Source organism: Corapipo altera, unplaced genomic scaffold (assembly GCF_003945725.1).
Source record: "Corapipo altera isolate COAL_440 unplaced genomic scaffold, ASM394572v1 78, whole genome shotgun sequence".
In the NCBI taxonomy this organism is placed as follows: domain Eukaryota; kingdom Metazoa; phylum Chordata; class Aves; order Passeriformes; family Pipridae; genus Corapipo; species Corapipo altera.
Window position 1 is genome coordinate 213,974 of NW_020884904.1, and position 19,755 is coordinate 233,728.

The window sequence follows — 19,755 nt, forward strand, 5'->3', positions numbered from 1 at the left end:
TTCCCCCATTCTGTACTCCAAAAAAATCCAGTCCATGTTTTCCCCCACCCCCCCAAGTGGCCTCGGGGTGCCCCGCCAGAGGCACCGCAAGGTGTGAACCCACCAAGGTGACACCAGAACAGTGTCTTATTTATTGTAACAAACAGGGAGGATCATGATGCAATGAATTACTTCCAAAAATTCAGCCATAACCCTTGTAACCATACAAACATACAAGGAATAAATGCAGTTCAGTAGTGTGCATCAGACACTGGTGTCCATCTCAGACTGGTGTGAAGCAGCCACGCTACTGTATCAGTTCCATGCATTTAGCTGCACTTCTGGGTTTATATTGTGGGCGTTTACTGTCAAGTGGCTTAAAAAGAAATGCAGATTTTCTTTTTAAATGTATCAAACCTGACATTTTGTTCGCTTTTGGGGTTCACTTTTTGAACTCTGTACGTGGATGCTGTCAGAAGTTTGGCTAATGGAATGCAAAGGACGTAGTTTTGGAGGACGATGGGTGGGATTTCATGGGAGCTACTTTCTTGCCGTATATGTAAATATCTTGGCAACCTCGTGTCTGGGTAGGGCCACCCAAGTGTTGCCTTCACAGGCTTGGTGGAACTTGCACAGAATAGGTGGAAAGTACTTTCTGCTTAACCTCTTTTAGGTTGGCGTGTCTAACCCAACTTGCCTTTTTAAATTTTTTTTTTTCAATTATTTTTATTTTTGAGCTGGTGTTTTTGATTGCCTTTCTCCTGGCAAGAAAATACTTCATACAATGCTGCTAAGGCTCCTGTTGCAGCAGAGCTCTGAGGGATTTGGGGTCCCCAAGTAGTTGCACAATTAAATATTTCTTCATTCGTGTCTGCCTTTTCCCTCTGGATGAGCTTTACTCTGCCACTAATTGAGTCTGACAGCAGTTTTCATCCAAGCAACAGTTAGAAGAGCACGTAGATGTTCATGCCATCAGATCCAGTGGCAGTCTGGATGATCGTGATTTTTCACTAATATGTCAGCACTGAAGAAGACAAATGTACAGTTTTATCGTGCAAAGAAAAAACTATTTCTGCAAAGGTTTTTAAAGCTCCTAGAGCACTGCTTTCTCAAAGAATTGGCTTCTGTTTAAGATTCCTATGCCTTCCCTATCTTCTTTTTATAGTCATCATCTTTGCCAGTTACAAATTTTTTTTTTTTTTAGTTATTGAACATACCTATGATGGTATTATGGAAATGCCAGCCAAGAAAGGGGTCTGATGGATTTGCTGAAAACATTATGAAATGCGTGGTCTTTTTTTGAATGATTTTGATATTTAAATAGATAAGGCAGATGTAGTTGGAGGAGAAGACAACCACAGAGATATCCTTGCTTCCACTTATAAGGACAGGAAACCTTCATAGAAAGTGGATGAAACAGGCAGCTAAGAGATGAGTAAACACCCCATGTATAAAGTTTCATAGAAAACGTGCAAATACCAGTTTAGAGATCTCAAATGACCTGCTCAGGTGACTCCTGCTTCAGGAGCCCAGGCAAACGCAGGACTGCAACACCTCATGCTCATCACCGAGAATTTAGCAGACTTTACATGTAAGAAAATACTGTCCAGGTGGAATCATGAGCTGCTTCCACATTATTCTGTAAGGTGTCTACTTCTGAAAATTTAATATTTGTACTGTTTGTGAAAGGTCTAGAATTGCACCTCTTGCAATTGGGTTTATTTTTAAGCAGTATCTGATAGAGAGGTGTTTCTGTCCTGAATAGGTTCAGATATTAATGTTAGGAAAATTGTATTTTACTTGTAGGCTTATAAACTCCTTCAGAAACAGAAGTTTCTATATTGCTGAGAGCTCTTGTTCATACTTTTGTGGAGATAATCATCTGACCAATGGAATGATCTGGATGATGCAGAAAATGTCTGGTTTTTTTTTTATAGAGGTTTTTTCTCTAAAATGAAAATTATTTCCCTATTATTAAATTACATTCAGGAATCAAGATTTCTGTTTTAAATATTGATATGTGGGCTCTTTCCTAAGGAGCTATTTTTTTTAGATCTGTGGCAGTGTTTGCTCTTTTTCAAACTGTAGGTATACTTTATGGGTATGGTTACAATGTTTGCCTTCCCTTCATGCAAAATTAATCTTTGAAAATTGTTAGTACTTCACTGAACTACCTAAGAAAAGGCAGAGCATGTCCACCTGCTTGCAGGTGTTTCCCAGGCTTTGCCTTTATGTGTTTTATTCCATTGACATTGTTCTTTTTCTGAGGATTCCAAAATCAGTCAAATGGTTGCTCCTGAGCAGGACATCACACATCTTTGTTAAAAGTGTTTTGCTGTAAGGTTACCTGATTAACAGGTGATTTAAATGTCCCTTTTTTTTGTGTGTGGGTGAATATTTCAGTCCTTTTTTTACCTCCCTTTCAATGTATTTTTATGGGTGAGAGAGGAGGAAAGACAAGGTAGAGGGAAAGAGGAGAGGAGAGAAGAAATCTGTGCACTTCTTTGAAATCTTTGGCTGACAAAAGTATGACTTTTGCTTTTTGGCTATAAATGAACAACTAAATAAAAACAGAGTACTTCACCTATGTAAGTTGTTTTTAACCATTCAGAGCTACAGTTCCACAGCCACTTTTCCACGGGACCAGTGTCACGAGTGGGTAGCACCACCTGCTGGCACTGCCGGCTGGGAATAGCGCAGAGTTGCATGGAAATGGGAAGAGGATAACATCCCTGAGGCAGCGTGCACCGAGCAAATCTTGTGTTCTGGTAGCTGCAGTGGTGTGGAGATAAAGCTTCAGCGATGATCCTGCTCTTCAAGGACCCACTGCCACACTGGTCTTCGCTGCAGCTGGCACTCGACCTGAATAAATGATTGCTCTGGATGTATCTTCGTGTACTTCAGTCACAGAAAGATTAGGAGGAGTAATTCAATCTGAGTGGATCATGTGGCATGGGATACCTAGCACGAGGTCTTTCAGAGACGGGAAGTTGCTGTTAAGTAGGCGATTGAGTTGGGTTTTGCCCTTTTCTGCCACTGAAACTTTAAATCTCTGTGAGCACACAGACAGTGCAAGCACTAGTAAAAACAATGACTCCACAAGAATGTTGGAGTGCATCTGTTTAAAAACAGAGATTAAAACCGTCACTTTAAATCTGTGTTGCCAACTATAATGAGCAAGAGTGCTCATTGTGAGTGCCTATAAAGAATATCTGGGCAGTTTTCTGGAGTTTCCCATCCTGGGCAGTTGCTTGCCCAACTGGGATGGGTGGACTGGCCCAGGGCAGGGATACACAGCAGAAACACACTCCAGGACTCTCCCGTTTCTCTGAAATCCCTTTGGTTTGTTTTTCAAAGTTTGGAGGTGGTTGTGATTCAATCATGTTATAAATACTTGCTGTAAATTCTCTCAGGGAGAGCTGGATAGGAGAAAATAATAGAATTCCCACAGTACTTGCTACAATTCACTGCCACTACAGACTATAGCAGTGTGCCAATAACTGCAGATCACATGCTCTTTATCATTTACCGGAGGGAAAAAAAAGGGCAGTGGGAAAAAAGACTGCTTTTATATTATAAATGCCAATAAATGAACCCAATACTAAGCTTAGGTGGAGCAGAATTTTAATTTCTACTCCCGTTTGGCTTTCATTTCCATGCCAATAGCACTGCAATAGATGCAGGAGATGTGCTCATGATGATACTGAGGGTGCTCTGTGGTGTTAGTGTTCCACGTGAGAAGCAGATGTTGTCTGTGATTTGATTCTTTTTACCCTTAATTTTTCTTTTGTTTGATGAGTCTTTGAACCAGAGGAATTCTGTTTCATTAAGCAAAGCTCTTGGTTTCTGATCCTGAAATGAGGATTGAGGAGATAACCAGTGCACCTGTGGCTAGTCTTGCTCTCTATAGGTGCTGGGCATCACTGCTGAGGTCTCAACAAGTACAGACAGCCCTTCTGACATACTGAGGTGGGAACATAGCTGTGCTTCTTGGTGCTTTTTGCCTAAGTAGGGTATGCAGAGGATGTTTGGAATCATGTTTTTCATGCTGATGCTTAGCCAGGGATTTTGGGCATGCCTGGCTCAGGCAAATGCCAAGAGAGGCAGCTAAAGAGAAGGGATTCCACAATTTCATCATATTTGGACTGCTGATCAGTCACTGTCCAGGCTCACCTGAGCTGTAATCATGAAGAGAGACCATCTTTGTTGGTAAAAAATATGATTCAGACAAACTTTTTCTCTCTTGGAGATAGTCATGTCACCATGGGGGTGTCCTGTTAGGGTGGTGTGGAGGCTTCAGCAATGAATTATGCGCAAGACCCAACTTCCAGAACTGCATGTGGCAACTTACATGAGAACTGGTTCAAAATTCCCCCTGGGAAGAGCATCCATGCTCATTGTCATGTGGATACCTTCCTGTTCACTGTGGTCTGTGACAGGCAAGGATCTCTTTGTTATCTGGTTCTGCTGGTGTGATGTCCTGGAGGGTGTGGTGGTCGGGGGAGTCTGGTAGTTATTTCCACTGCCTGTGATCAGCTCGCTCTGCTGAGCACACAGCTTTGGAGTGTTTGAACAGCCCCGGGAGGGACAAGGGGATTTCAGACCCGCTAAAGACTCTATCCTGTTTGGACAGTTCTGTGGAGCTGGAGGGACAATATTTAACGACAGAATGATTTAACCCATATATTACTCAAAAGCTCAAGTGGTGCCAACTCCAGTCCACTATGAGCACAGACAGAAAGATAATGAGCTTACTCAGCGGGTTCATATTTTATGTTACTGCTGTCAAATATTTTCTTACTAAATTATTGGCTGTCTAAACTGCTGAGTTTATACAAGTCCATTGTAATTTGTGCAGCGATTAAATATTAAACCAGAGTGTATTTTCAGAGGAAATAAATTTAGAGCAGACCACTTTGTTCTTTAGCAGAGGATCTCTGCTCCTGTCAGTTAGGAGATGGAGCAAACATTCTTCCCTCTAATAGCCTAATTATTCAAAAATGTTTGCAAGGATCTCTTTGTAGAATTTGTGCTCTTGCTTTGGTGTCATTCTTTCATTCCAAAACGAGGATAAGAGGTTTCAGATTCAACAACTGATGAGGTGATGGAGGTTTACAAAAAAAAAAGTTTGAGGAGAAAGGGCCCAATTGCATGTGAAAGAATTATCCGTTTATGTAGAAACCCAAAACTAAAGATGCTTTACCATGCCATTTAATTTTAAAGATTGACAGAAGCCTCTTTCTGCCTCTTAAGAAATTCTAACAGTTTAACTTTACAGACACCTGAGGTGCTGCCTTGCAGAGCAAAAAATTAACAGAAAATTGGATGCCATCAGATTCTTAAGGGCGTTCATAACACACAGCAATAATGCTTTTATTTCCATAGATGGCATTTTTAGCATTAATAACTTGTGACAAATAAACCTACTTATTTCAGCAAATTTTGAGTATGCTCTTGAAGTATAAGACAGGAAAAAAATCTGCTCTCGGGTTAGATCAGGTGTAACTACTGATGATTTGGCATGTGAGAATTTGTGTGTATATGTGTTTCCATATGAAATCTAGGAAAACATGTACTTTAACTGTCATTTTCATACAATTTTCTGTTTCATTCTTATCCTTTTTCCCCATCTTATTAGTGCAGATTGGAAATCAACCTTCCTTGGGGAAGTGACAGATAATCCTTTGAATACCTAATGTTTTCTGTGATCTAATGGGATGTTTTATCCAGTGTAAGGGTCTCCCAGGTCTGCACCTCAAGTGCAGTGAGACCATCATAAATCTAAAGCATGTGCTTCCTGAATTTCACCTTGAACGTGCAGCAAAACTATTTGTGTCTTTGTGCTGAATAAGTTTGATGTGCTTTAGTGCCCATGAGCGATGAAGAGGAAGGAGGCATTCTCTTTGATAACATTGCCAAATCCACCATTGACCCCTTCGACACCTCTTCTGGATCAGTACAGCTCATAGCCATCAAACCTGTGGCCCTGCCTGCTGTTCATGCTGCATCAGAGAGGAGCCAGGAATCTGCCATCATTAATGGAGAGGTAAGGATCGTCTGATAATGTCTCCAGCTGTTTCCTTGGCTACAGCCACAAGTGGAACCATCTTAAGCCTGTTAGGGTTGAGGACTGCTAGGAGCTTTTCACCCTGATTCTATATAAAGGTCCATTAGCACTGAGAAATCTGAGAATTTAAGATCTGCTCTTTCACATGCACCTGTGAATGCCTGCAGCCTTGGAAGGGGCAATTTTCTATATTCCTACCTTCCCGACGTCCTTCTCTCCTATCGTATGAATTAAAAAAAAAAAAAAGGGTAATGAAGGCAGAAAGCAGAATCACATCTTTGTCTACGTGAATTCTGTGACTGAGCGTGGAAATGTGTATGGATCATCTGAGTGCCAGGCTGATCTTTCTGTACTAAGGAACATGTCTCATTCACAGCAAGAAGGGATGCAATGGCACCGTGGCCTTGCTCAGTCTGCACTCCAGCCTGCACGCAGAGAGTGCAGTTGGTAACTGTGAAAAAGAGTGGGATGGTGCAAATGTCTGATCCAGATGCTGGCCAAAAAACATGCTGTGACTTCGACACTTATATTCATGTTTTGATGTACATTTAATCAAGACTGGTCCATTTACAAAGGACTGGGGCTTTTATCTAGTTGTTAAACATGATGGGAACAAGCAAGAGAGGTGCCTTGTTTGCAAACTCACACTGCAACAGTCATTTAAAGATCTGCCAGAATCTCCCTGACCCTGTTTAAAAGCAACAGGGAAGGCTGTTGCCAGAGACACAGTAAAAGACAATGTCAAAAGGCTTCCCATGTGGGCCTGGATTCCAGCAGTCTGTTGTGCTCTGTTTCATACTTGTGTTTTGAATCCTGACGTGCCATGCAGCCTCCAAACTCAGAGAAAGGCTTATTTGGACTTCAGCATCTATTTTCTGTAAAGCAGCAGGATGACACTCCTGTTGCTGTGTGCTTCCTTGCTCATACACTTCCTGTAATTTGTGAAAAGACTGCAGAATTTGACGCTGGAAGCACAAAGCCCAAGTAAATTCCTGATTTCCAAGTAACTGCCAATTTGAAGCAGGAGAGAAATTTTCCCAGTACTTAGGAGCAACCATGACTGAGCTGGACCAGGTCAGACCAAACACCCTTTTTTTTAAGGATCCTCTCTGACAGGGGCCCATAACAGATATGTACTTATGGGACCCTAGAAGAGTTGTCATTGGTGAGTTCTGCCCGTGGTGCCCAAAAGCAAGCAGGGTGTTGGGTCACACCAACTGGCTAACATCATCAGTGTTTTTCTTCAGTGGGTGTATCTGAGTCACTGTTGTAACGGTACACGGGTTTTTAGGCTAAAATTATTTAACCATCTGCCAAGCCATAAAAATGCAGCGACTCTGTTCACTTGCAGTTCCTCGCTGCTTGCAGATGGCACGGTGTGGTACGAAACACGCTCTGAGAGATGACACATGCAGAGCATCAAACACACCCTGACAATATCGTTTGGAAGTGGCCAGCCCACCACCATCTTTCAAACACCTTCTTGCCTTTTAGGTGAACAAGGCTTTGAAGCAGAAGTCCGATATAGAACATTACCGCAACAAGCTGCGCTTGAAAGCCAAGAGGAAGGGCTACTATGATTTCCCGCAGGTTGATAACAACAAGGGGCTGACAGACAGAAAAAGGATGTACGAAAAAAACCAGAAAGAGCTTGACCACATTTTGGATCCAGATGCAGATGTCTCATCTCCATTTGCTGAGCCTAAGAACAGGTGAGACTTTTTATATGCAGTTTCTTCATCTGGTAGGAAGGGTGATGTCCAGGCAGTCAGAGGGACCGTTCTTAATTAGCCAGCTGTTTGTTGTGTGGTCAGTGGTCCCTCCTGCTTTATAAAGAAAATTCATATAACCCCTGGAAAGCAAGTCCTCTGGTAAAACTGCAATGTGGTTAAAAACCAAACAAATGGAAAGATAAAAAAAAGTAAGGGGAGGGACTGTTGCAAGTTCTTCTGAGTCATTTTCAAAGGTAAACAGAAAAAGTGGTAGCAACGTGTTTAGTAATACTGAGACTACATTTTAGGCTGGAAGTTAGCATCTGAATTTGTTCCTTTCCAAAGTTCACTGGTGCTGTTATTTTGTCATTATTTTTATCTAAGTATTGCAGTAGGCATGAGACAACAACAGAACCAGTACGCTGTCCATGTATTTCAGAATGTATCTGTAAGGTGTTGTGTGTACCTGTTATTGGTGATCTTCCTCTGCCCGTAACAGAGAACTTCATAATGTGCTCATCTGCGATGTGAGACTGTCATATTGTATAACAGTACTAATGTTTGATTAACACTTCACTGTCTCATGAGGATGGCACACCAGTAGTATTCATCTCCCCATTTTAGAAACGAGGGGGGAGTGCACATGCTGACTCTGCCTGAGCCTCCTGAAGCGGGTGGGTGGACCTGCTCTGTTGCTGGTTCTCTCTGAAACACAAACTGACATATTGTAACAAGGAGATCACACCAGTCCTACCCCAGGAATGGCACAGATTCCTCTTCCTCAGGTGTGGCGGTGGTGTGAAGGATTATAAAAGAGTGTGTTCATCACTGCACCTTGTACCAGGAGGGCTCTGGTTCTTACTGTAATCAGGGACAAGCAGCAGTTGATCCATGAGAGAAAAAGGGATACTGAAGTACCTTTTCTCTGGAAGTGGCCTTCATGCCTGGAGGTGCAGTCTTGTATCCCATCTCCTGGAAAGCTGAGACCAAAATTTTCCAATGAGCATAAATCAACTGTAGTCAAAGCATCAGTAGTGACACAGATGTTGCACACGGTGCAACTTCAGCGATTACCCTTGGGGCACAGAGATAAAAAGGACTGTAGTGGGAATTACAAAAGTAGTGTTGGCTCAGAATATGGGCAGAATCTGTGATCAGATGAATTTCCATATGTCTACAGTTAAATGACTGAGGGATTCTGCCCTTGGTGGGCTGTTTCCCACCGTTGCACTGGTCAGTGAAGACAAAAGATGCTGACTCACCTGTTATGTTCCTGGTGGAGGACCCAGGGCATCATTTCCTTGTGCAGTTTTCCAATTTATTGTGCACTGAAAAAGAAACTGAACCCTCACTACAGGGCAGTTCTGCTCTGGATGCTCTGTCCAGAAGGTACAGATGGAACACGGGGAACATTTGTTGAGGAATATATTTAGTGCAGGTGGCTGGAAAGTTTCTTTAACACATTGATGTGTGTGCTGTACATACAGTGGCGGATTGAGGCGTTGCTTTGGATGTTTGTTATGTGTCACGTGCCACATAGGAAATGTTTCAAGCATTACACTGAAGCTTTAATACTAGCCATCTGCTTTTTGTTAAATATACTGATGCTTGTTTGCTCATGTGCCAGCGTAAAGAGAGATCCCAGAATACATTTTTGTCCTGCCTGTTATCTCGTGTGTTGTGTAAACATGTCACAGTCTATTTGAGATAGGGATCACAGGCATGATATAAACTGCTTGAAGGCAGGTGAACTGCAGTGGAGGAACGATTTCAGTGTGTAGCTGAACCATGAAAGGCTGGCTGCTGCGTTTACTTGTTAAATGTATAGCCTATATCCCTACATGGGAAGAGAAAACCATTTCTGATGCGCCTTCTGTAAAGACACAGAACACGTAATGAACTTCACAGATGTTGCAGATGTTTACAAAGAAAGCAACTCCAAAATCTGTGCTAAAATTTTCATACCGGGACCTGGAAGTGAACACGATAATGCTGCAGCACACATGACAATTATTTATCCCTAGTTTTCTAACAAAAATAAGATGGCTAAAATGGCACACTGCTGGAGGAATAATACTACAGGGTGGCATGGGGTTTGGTTATTGATAAATGAGTCAATACAGTTGTATTTCTGTAATGAAGTAAAATTGCTTTAAAAGCAATCAGCTAAGCATACAATTGAAAAAAATTATTTCAGACTTTTTCTGCTTTGAATTATTGTTTATGTCATTAATTGTAGCAATTAAAATCTGAAAAACTGCATTTTTTTGAAAATGATATCACTAAAAGGTAAGTCAAGTTTTTAGGGAAAAGGTTAGTTCCACTATTTTTTGTTTTGTATATATTTGTGTAACTTAAATCACATTATTACAGCGTTTCCAAGATATATCAGAAAATAGAGAAGCAGTTGATTACTCAAGATTACCTTTGCATTTTGGATGATTTTTAAATTGTATTTAAAAGTGATATACAATACATTGTTGCTAAATGATTTGATTTTTTCCAGAACAAACAGCTTTGTGCTCTTCAGTCTTCTGTATCATAAAACTCATGTTTTAAAACATTCCAGTTGTATTCCCAGAAGGCACTTGCTAACCCATTTGAATACCAGTTGTTACCATTCATACCTCCTTTCTCATTAGTAAAATTCTTTTAAATGAGGTAATTGGCAATCTCAAGGTATTTTTTAAGAGCCTAGTGATGATATGAACTATTCTTGGATTTTCTTTAATAGTTTGTAATCAGGTCAAGAATCTGCATGTATTACAGAGCTGTATATTTGAATCCCTTGGAAAATATATCACAACTGCCTCAACTAAGTGTTTATGAACCTACTGTAAAACATATGAAATTTCAGAGACCTTTAATGTAGGCAGATAAGGATTGTCAGATCTGATTAACCTTTGCATAACCTAGTTCTCCCTGTTTTCTGGGAATATTGACATTATAGTCAGAGGAAGACTATATGGGAAGAAACAAGAGAAGGAACTTGAATTTGTTCAATATTATTTTTATAGGGGAAACTTATTTCAAAAGCTCTGCTTGTCTTCTGCTTTGGCAGTGCATTTGGGACTTTCAAAGATGAACACGGTGATTTGTGATCAGAGGTCACACGCAGAAGTTTCTGAAACTTGCCTTTAAACTAAGTACATGACTGAGTAATTTGTTTAATCAGAAGTGTGAAATTGATATTTCTTTGTCCTACCTTTTATCCTGTCTGATCATGTAAATGTCCCACTTTCTGGATTTCTGCAAAACAGTTTCTCCTGCTCTAATCTGTCAAGGCAAAAAGTGCTGCTAACCAGATTTGGAATATCTGAAGAATTATTTATCAGTAAATTCATTTGGACCATCTTGTCTGTTCATTCCATTGATGGCTCTGGAGTCATTAAACCGTGCAGTGACTGAAGGTGTGAATTCAGACACAGCAGTGTGACTTGTCTTCACTATGAACTTTGCCAGGTCCCCTGTGTAAACAGCACAGAGACAGATTAGATGACCTGATCTAATTGTAATATTGTGAATGAAGTAATTGAACAAAGCAGAAAAATAGCATGGCTAGACAAAGATAACTTTGTATCAGGCTGTAACTGTGTTAATAAATGAGGCTGGCACGTTACTAATCTACAACGGGACCAGTGGCTCTCTGGGCTGTGCAAAGAAAATGACTAATGGACAGATACAGCATGAAAACAACTCCTAAATTCTTCTGGTTTAGAAGTAGCCTTCTTAAAAGACACAGGATCTTCTTAAAGATGCTGTATCACTATTTGGCAAACACTCCTGAAGATATGTACAGATATGTTCGGTATTTCACAGAGGGATGCTATATTTGGTTTTGTATAACCAGTAACAAGGGCAGAAATGGTCGTGCTGGAAAGATTACAAGGTATTTTGGGTATTCAGTTACATGCTGCCTTTCTCTTACATTTGCTTCCCCTTGCTCCTGAGCACACAGTGGTGAAAGCTCAGTGCCTAGGGATGAGCAGCACTTTGCCCCAGTGCTGCTCGGAGCTGTGCTGGAAGCAGTTGAATCCTGGGGAGCACAGCTCTCTGAGGAAGTTGTGACCAGTCACCAAACTGGCTATTTAAAAACAGCATCTTGCAGGCAGTTTCCTCCCACTGCTGTTTCTCTTCCCGTTCACTTTGCTGGGTGTTTATTTCAGTGGAGCGTTATTCTGGTTCTCTCTCATTGCTCAGGATCAGCAACCAAATCTCTGCTCCCTGTCTGTGTCTGTGGGAGGTCCTGTTCTTTCTGATAATTTTTTTTTAATGAATTTGAATCATATCAGCTGTGGTTAAAAGGGACCTGATATCTTCTTGGGACATATTTCTTCTGATGAGCTCCCACATATGATGTCCATGTCTTTTACATTACTTTATTTTCATAGCAGTAAAAAAATGTAATCATCTCTTAATAACATTACTGATTTCTAGCATTTCATATAGAAGGACTGTCCTATAATAAAGTGGCATTTTTGTGAACCCCATCATTTTAGAATAAAGGTAAGTATTAAAAGCTGCTGCCTGTCGTATTTTTGTTTTCTTTTTATTTTAATGTTTTCTCATTCCATGTCTTCTAGGCAGCCACTGAAGAACTCGGTGTACAGGAGCAGGCAGTCTCTGAACAGTCCTAGCCCAGGAGAAACTGAGATGGATCTTCTCGTGACCCGAGAAAGGCCTAGGCGTGGAATCCGTAACAGTGGATATGATGTAAGTTTATTGGATATATGCAGTGAAATTTTCTCTGCAAAATCTTAACTTACTCCTAAACCCAAGAAAATACTGATAAACCACAAGACAGATTGCCACGGGATATTTAGTGTTAGGGGATTTTATGTGCACTCAGTAACCTAAAAAAAACCTCAGAATGTTCAAAACGCAGACTCTTTCATGTGCTTTATCACTGTACATCATTTTACAGTTTGAAATGCTAGCAAAACATTTGCCCTGAAACTCATTATTTGCCAAAATGCTGTATTTTGAAGTTAGATAGTTCTTCTAAGTGTGCGGCCACTCACATGACTGAGCTTTTTTCATGGCAATTAAAATCCCCTGTTTGTTCTGAAGAACAGCCTGAAGCTGCTCTCTTGATTCAGAAGAATGAACAACCAAATTCTGGGAATTTCACCTCAGTCCTGATGTCAGTGTTTTGTGGAAATCCCTTAGGGACAGATATTGTCCTCTTGCTACCTCAGAACTTGGGAGAGTTTTGCGTAGGTAAATGTCAAACCCAGCCAGAGGATTTGCTGCTTTATGGTCCAAGGAGCTCACACAGCCAGCACGAGGCAGATGAGTTGTCTTGTGCAGTCTCAACATACACTGGGTACAACTTGGCATTGTGTGCACCCAGAATGAGGACAAAAATAGGCGCCACACTGGGGTAACGTAGAACTTTTCAATCCTTCATCACGTGTACAAACAGCTGTAGCTCAGCCAGCCCTGAAGACCAGTCCCCAGAGAAAGCCTAAACCATTCTGGAAAGCAGGGAAGTTCACCTGTGGTTGTTCATCCTCTGAACTCTGTAGATGACAAACATTTTGTGTGGGGCTTCATTGTCAACCCTCCCCCCTCGCTGCCAGGAGCGTGTTTTTAGCAAGGTGAAGTAAAGTGCCAAGGTCAGGGGATATGTTCAGGGAAGTTTAAATCTTTTAGAGAATTCTTCAGGGCATGTTGTGGCTGTCAGATTTCTTAAATGATTTTCTGCATTTGGACACTTCCCATCAGACAGCAGGAGTCATGTTGGGCCATGTCCGTGGGATAACTGCTCTCTGAGGGATTAGAATACTAAGCTAGCAAAAGCTAGTTTTTCACAGGGGATGTGTCCCTGAAATCAGTGTTGAAAACATTCTGAGAGGGGCCATGGCAGCAGATTTTAATAATATATTTTAGTATGTTATGTGTACTATATGTAAAATGTATTTTAAAGAAAATTTGTTCAAAACTTTGAAAGTGGATTAATGAGTTTATGCAGATTCTGAAGTGTCCTGCAAGTATTTGCAAACTCTGAGATCTGTGCACATCACAAAAAAATTTGCTTTTGCCTCTCTTTTAATGCTGCATTTGGGCAACCTACCCCGGCACAGTCTGTTTAAATGATATGTTACATAAAATCCTTTTGCCCAATGCACTGCACATTCGCTGCAGTGCACCTCTCCTAACTCGGAATGTATTTCCTGTCTGAAAGCAGAAAAAATGCCACAGGGAAAATGGGACAGGATATTGAAATTTAGTTCCCAAGCCTCAGCCTGCAGTGTGGGCTGGTTTCCCTCACTCCTGTTTGAGGTTCCTCAGAGCTCTGCCGAGTGTCTGACGGGCTTCGTCTCCCAGGATACTCACGGGTGGGCACTTAGAGCTGTATTTATGCATGGAATTCATATGGATCTCACCAGTGGTGCAACTAAACATCTCTGTAAATCCGACCTCTGAAAATGGGTGAGGAAGGTCTCTGGTTTGAATATAGTAACACCTGGTACCATTTTTTGACATCCAGTTTGTCCTTTTGAAGGTTCCAGCCTTCTCAGACTCCTCTAATATCTTCCTTCCAGCACATGTTATTTAGCAGCAAGTCCTGCCAAAGAATAGTGAAATTTGCATTTTATAAGCAGTTCCAAATAATTAAATCTATGCATCAAATAGCTCATATTGTCTTTGTGTCCTGAGATTTTTTTCCAGATTAAGAAATGGATTTTTTGAGCTGTTACCGGTACACCCATGTTGTTGTGTGTGTTGAGGTTTATCTTCTCAACAGTGATAATTTTTTTTAAAGAAAAGAGATTAAGATCCCCCAGATTCTTTGAGAAAACTCCTTAAGAATTGCTAGACTTATACGTACAACCATGGGGTTCCCCTTCAACAAAAAATTTTTAATATTTCTATTATGGTTTTCTAAAATACTTCATTCATACTTTTCTAAGAATTCTTCATTCTTCCTAATTGTTTTTCATGATATTTCTCTGAATCATGGTTCTGTTTCTCAGCGCTGAAAATTGCTAAGGATATGAACATAAAGATATAATATTCTATATATGTCCATATGGAATATGTAGCTTTTTGTATTATTTTGGCACGTACATTCTGCTATTTCATGTTTTCAGTATATTATTTGCCTTTGTAGTGTCTTTATTAAAATGTTTATTATTTTCAACATGTTCAAAGACAACTGTGAGTAGACCAAATGCCATAAGGAAAGACTCTAGAACCTCTAGACTGCTGTATACCTTAGCAGAAAATATTTAGGCTGGTTTTGCTGTAAAAGGAAGAAAATGACCCTATTATACATATCCAAGAGACCTACATAGAAGAGAATTCACTGGCATAATTTTGTTGACTTAGCTAGATTAATGCAATGCCTCAAAAAGCTCATGGATTAATGTTCACCTAAGGAATTTTTCTGATATAGTTGCAGCAGCAGAATTATGTAAGTGTATAAAGTCTGTCTCTCAGTACAGGATTTTTTTTTTTCCTTCTTCATGTAGCTCTAATCCCTTCTATTATACAGTCACTGTGTATGAACAATATCTTGATTTTTTGTAATGGTTGCATTAGCAAAAACGGTGGCATTATTTATGATACATATATGTTTCAGTAAATAGGAAAGCAAATGGCATACATCAGAAAGTGATAGGGTGAATTGAAACATATTTTAAAACTTGAGGAAAAGGAATGATCACCAACCAGTCTCCTCCAAAATCTTCATGTCAGATTTTATGTTGATCAGTCAAAGCCGACTCAGTGTTGACTGCTAATATGCATCTTTTATTCGTACAATATATTTTAGACATTTTGTTGAGGTCTAATGGCTTCACCATTAGAAAACCTGATTTATTTCATCGTTGGGTACTAGTAGGTCTCTTGTGGGATTCCACTCACTGACATTTTTACAGGCACGAGGAAATAGAAGTACCGTGGTTATTAATCACCCAGTTGGGACAGGGTCATTTTAGAGGCTCTTTGGCTGCACTTATACAAACTACCATTGCATTTTATAGTCCAGCTTCTAAAAGGTACCTGATTTTTATTTACTGTAACAAGACAAACAACAGTGGAATCAAGATGCAGGAAGAAAATTTAGGGAAATTACTCTAGCTGAAAATTTCCTACAAAGTTTTTTCGTTTGCTTTGTGCAGTTACATTCTCCCTCCACCAGTCTGACATGTGTATCACTTAGGAAGCCTGAAGTTGGGTTTGTAGTTTTGAATTTGGATAATATACGCTGTATAAACATAACCATATAAACTATGTTTGAATTCTGACATGCAAGTGATTCACTGTTTTTCTAGTTTTCATTTTTTCATTTGCTGCTGAATTTTCATGAAATACAAAATATATACTTAAAACAGAGAAAACGAATTAATTTTTTACTTCAGTTTATTATCATTTTTTAGACTAGCAATGTAACTCTTATCTGAGTGGCTGATAACAGAAGAAGAAAGTTAGTTTGATATTTTCCACTGAAAAGGAGAAATATATATGATGATTGTCCTATAGCTTGCAAAGGGTTAGGGTCACAGTTGCTTATCTATTCAGATGTAGAAAAACATGATTAGATGGAAAAAAAAATGCCACACTAGGAGTTACAGAAGACTCAAACCATCAGGATAGGGCTGGAATTTTTAGTAAGAACATCCTGTTGTATTCTTTTATTTGTGTCTATTTTAAACACTAGCACAGTTCTAACCTCATGCTATATATAGCAGACAGTACATATCCTATCGTTCATTTCAGTTATCCTAGTATCCTAAATGTTACTAGGATAATTCTACAGATATTTAAAGATCTGTAAGGAATCGGTTGCTGTTTTAGGTTGCCAGTTTAAAATACATATTTTTAAAACTATGGACTGTGAAACTAATCTTAGAAAATATAAATGGAGTGCAGTATTTCACTGTCAAGTTCTTGCAGTATGATGATTCTTTTCTGTTGTGGAGTTACAGGCAAAAAAATCAGGGAGGTGATTTATGTTTGTGCTTTTCTGTACAGAAGGAATTACCCCAGGAGTAACCCTTCAAGTTAAGCTGCCCAAGTACTATCTGCTCATTAGAGTATGTGCTTCATTCACTGTTCCCACGTTAACTTTGCATAAATATCTGTGTAACTCCTGTTTGGTGTCTGGGTGACACGACTGAGCTGGGTCAGGGTATCCTCTGCAGGGCACAGGACCTAGTTTGTGGTAGTTCATTGTTGATGATCCTCACTGGGTTAGAAAGTTCAGGAAAACTGCTAAACCTTAATACTTGTGAAATCTTAATGTGAGAGAATGAATAAAGAAATTTCAATCTCTGTAGCTGCAATAAGCAGTCCCTTTGTGAGGGATCCTTCATAGTGATGGTACTATTTAGGGAACCATACTCTTCCTGGCACAGTTGTGCTCCCATTGATACTACAGCTAAGAAAAGAATTTAAACATTAATTCTAATTGTTTTTAAGTGAGTCATTGACAATTTAATCTGCTACAGAGTGTCCCTGCTAGTATTCCCAGCAAACAATGTAGGATATAAAAGGCTATTATACTCCCCTGCATCATTTCACTCCTTTCCAATGTTTGTCATGCGTCTCCATTGTCACAATTCCTGACTTCGTGTGTGTTACATCTGTGCTTGAGAATGTTTTGCGAAGCAGCACAAATACTGTCTTGTAAAGCTTTCTACATCTACGTGCTTTTATTCCCCCCAACAGACCGAGCCCGAAATTATAGAAGAAACAAATGTTGACCGTGTCAACGAGCCTCGGAATTACAGCAGGTCCCGTCAGGCCAAAGGCCACTCGGAGACCTCAACTTTAAGTTCTCAGCCCTCCATTGACGAGGTTCGGCAGCAGATGCACATGCTCTTGGAGGAGGCCTTCAGCCTGGCCTCTGCAGGCCACGGGGGCCAGAGCAGGCAGGACTCGTACGGCTCAGCTCCACACCTGCCCTACTCGGAGGTTGTGACCAGCGCGCCGGGCACCATGACCCGGCCTAGAGCGGGGGTACAGTGGGTACCCACGTACAGACCAGAAATGTATCAGTACAGCTTACCAAGACCAGTAAGTGAAGCTTCTTACCGTAATAATCCTAAAGGTATTTCTGCTCTGAGACACATTTTTAAAGTAGTCCCATTTACATGCTTAAAACCAGATCTGCTCATAGCTATGAGTAGTGGGGTGTATGTGCAAATGCTTACCCAGACACATCTCTTGCAGCCACACAAGTACACCATAAAGTCTTGGTATCTGTTTTAGCAGCAAGGTTGTCTTGACCAAATTGTACTTGAGAGAACAGGCTGCACTGAGCTCCAGGCTGTTCAACAGATCAAAAACTTGTTTGCATGTCTCTCACTGAATGCGTATTAGGAAACAACGTGGTTTCATAGAACAACTGTGTCAGCAGCTGGGTATGAAACATCAACAGTTCTGCATCACTGGAGAGGTCCAGCACTGAAGAGCATCATTGCAAGAGAGTGAAGCAAGTGTGATGGAGTGACCTGAAATGTGGGCTGTTACTGACAGTCTTGCAGTTACAGCTATTGGCTTGGGACTCTAGGGAAGATTTAATTCCATGGGTTTCTTGGTTGACCTTATAAGTCACTCTTTATCCTTAATTTTCTAGCCTCAAATTGCAGCTAACATGTCCTTACCTCTCAGAAGTGATACATGAATTAAGAACTTCAGTCTGTGGGTGGAAATTGTTAATGGAATTTTATAGGTGCCTAGACAGCAGCCACAGTAGCACTGTGCACGCTCATGGCTTGTGAAACTGTCCCTGGTAGTTTCACTACATATGGTATTGTGAAACTTGGCAACATATTTTCTTATATATCAGGTACAAATCTAAACCAGAGATGATTGATTTCAGATGAGAAATAGCCCAACTAACAATATTAGTCTGAAAATTGTCCATTTTAAGGTGCACTTTTTTTGTCAGATTTTTTTTTTTAAAGATTGCATTTCAAATTGAGTCCCTTACTCTGGCTAGAATAAGAGGATAATGCAGAAAAATGTCCTCGCTTCAAAATAACCATTACCATGGCTTCCTTCCATGACAATAAAAAATACATTAAGGGATGCTGCCTCTGAACTATTCTGAACATACTTGAAAGCCAGTGGCACTGCCTGCAAAGGTTCAGGCCAGTGCTATTTAAATCATGCTAAAGGTTATTTCTGGCATTTTTAAATTTGTCCTATGAACTTCATACAATATATAATCATATTTTATGGTTAGAATTCAATTAAGAGCTCAAGAGACAGCTAATGGGAAGTCAAATTACTTCAACACTTCAAAGAATCTTCATAAAATGAAATTAAAAATATTATATGGTGAGAGGTTTTTAAAAAATGTAATAGACATACTTTTTTTGGTGAATGATTCACTGTTTTCTTTCTAAGACTTATTACTGTCCTAAATCGTCTGCATGTTTGGGACCTTTATGCATTTGCTTATCTTTCTGGCATTCTCAAGATAGTGTTAAATTCCCTGAAGATAGTTATCACCACAGATTAGGAGAGGCACAGGCTGCTGGACTTTGGATGAGGGCTGGCAATTCATAGTTTTCTGCATATCAGTTTCAGGAACACCCAGCATTTTCTGGATAGAGGATTGTAATTGAAAATATCCAGCCAAGAGGTGCATGGGAAGTGACCTGTGGGTAGGAAAAACATGGAAGAATTACATCTCAGCACCTTAGTAGCTGATTGCCTGTCTGGGATACCTCTCCTCAGCAGCTCTGGGGGAGATGCTGTGATGGGGAGTGTGTGGGAGTGGGCTGGACAACATGTGGAGAAAGTATCCAGGCTCAGTGAGCTGAGGGGTGAGTGAGCAGCCTCTGACAGCTTTGGGGATGAGAAGTACCTGTGCACTGGGATGTTGTTACCTCTGCAAACCAAGAGTTATTTATTTTTTGCCCTTTTTTAAACTTCAGTTCTGAGTGCCAATTAAAAGCCAACATTAACAATACTGTTATAAGTTGAAATATGGATTCAAGAACATTTTGCCTGCTTATACAGAACAAATTCAGACAT

At 40.3% G+C, this 19,755-nt stretch overlaps 1 protein-coding gene across 5 annotated transcripts in view; it reads left to right on the forward strand.

Moving 5' to 3' along the window:
* The window catches only part of KIAA1549L (KIAA1549 like), a 77,141-nt gene that overhangs the window by 35,108 nt on the left and 22,278 nt on the right, over positions 1-19,755 (forward strand). For 4 of the 5 annotated variants that reach the window (XM_027651220.1, XM_027651223.1, XM_027651221.1 and 1 more), the window contains exons 13-16: positions 5,847-6,025; positions 7,541-7,758; positions 12,342-12,471; positions 17,437-17,784. In XM_027651220.1, the coding sequence (XP_027507021.1) occupies positions 5,847-6,025; positions 7,541-7,758; positions 12,342-12,471; positions 17,437-17,784 (875 nt within the window). The remainder of the gene's footprint in view (positions 1-5,846; positions 6,026-7,540; positions 7,759-12,341; positions 12,472-17,436; positions 17,785-19,755) is intronic. The other variant, XM_027651222.1, reaches the window with a different exon arrangement.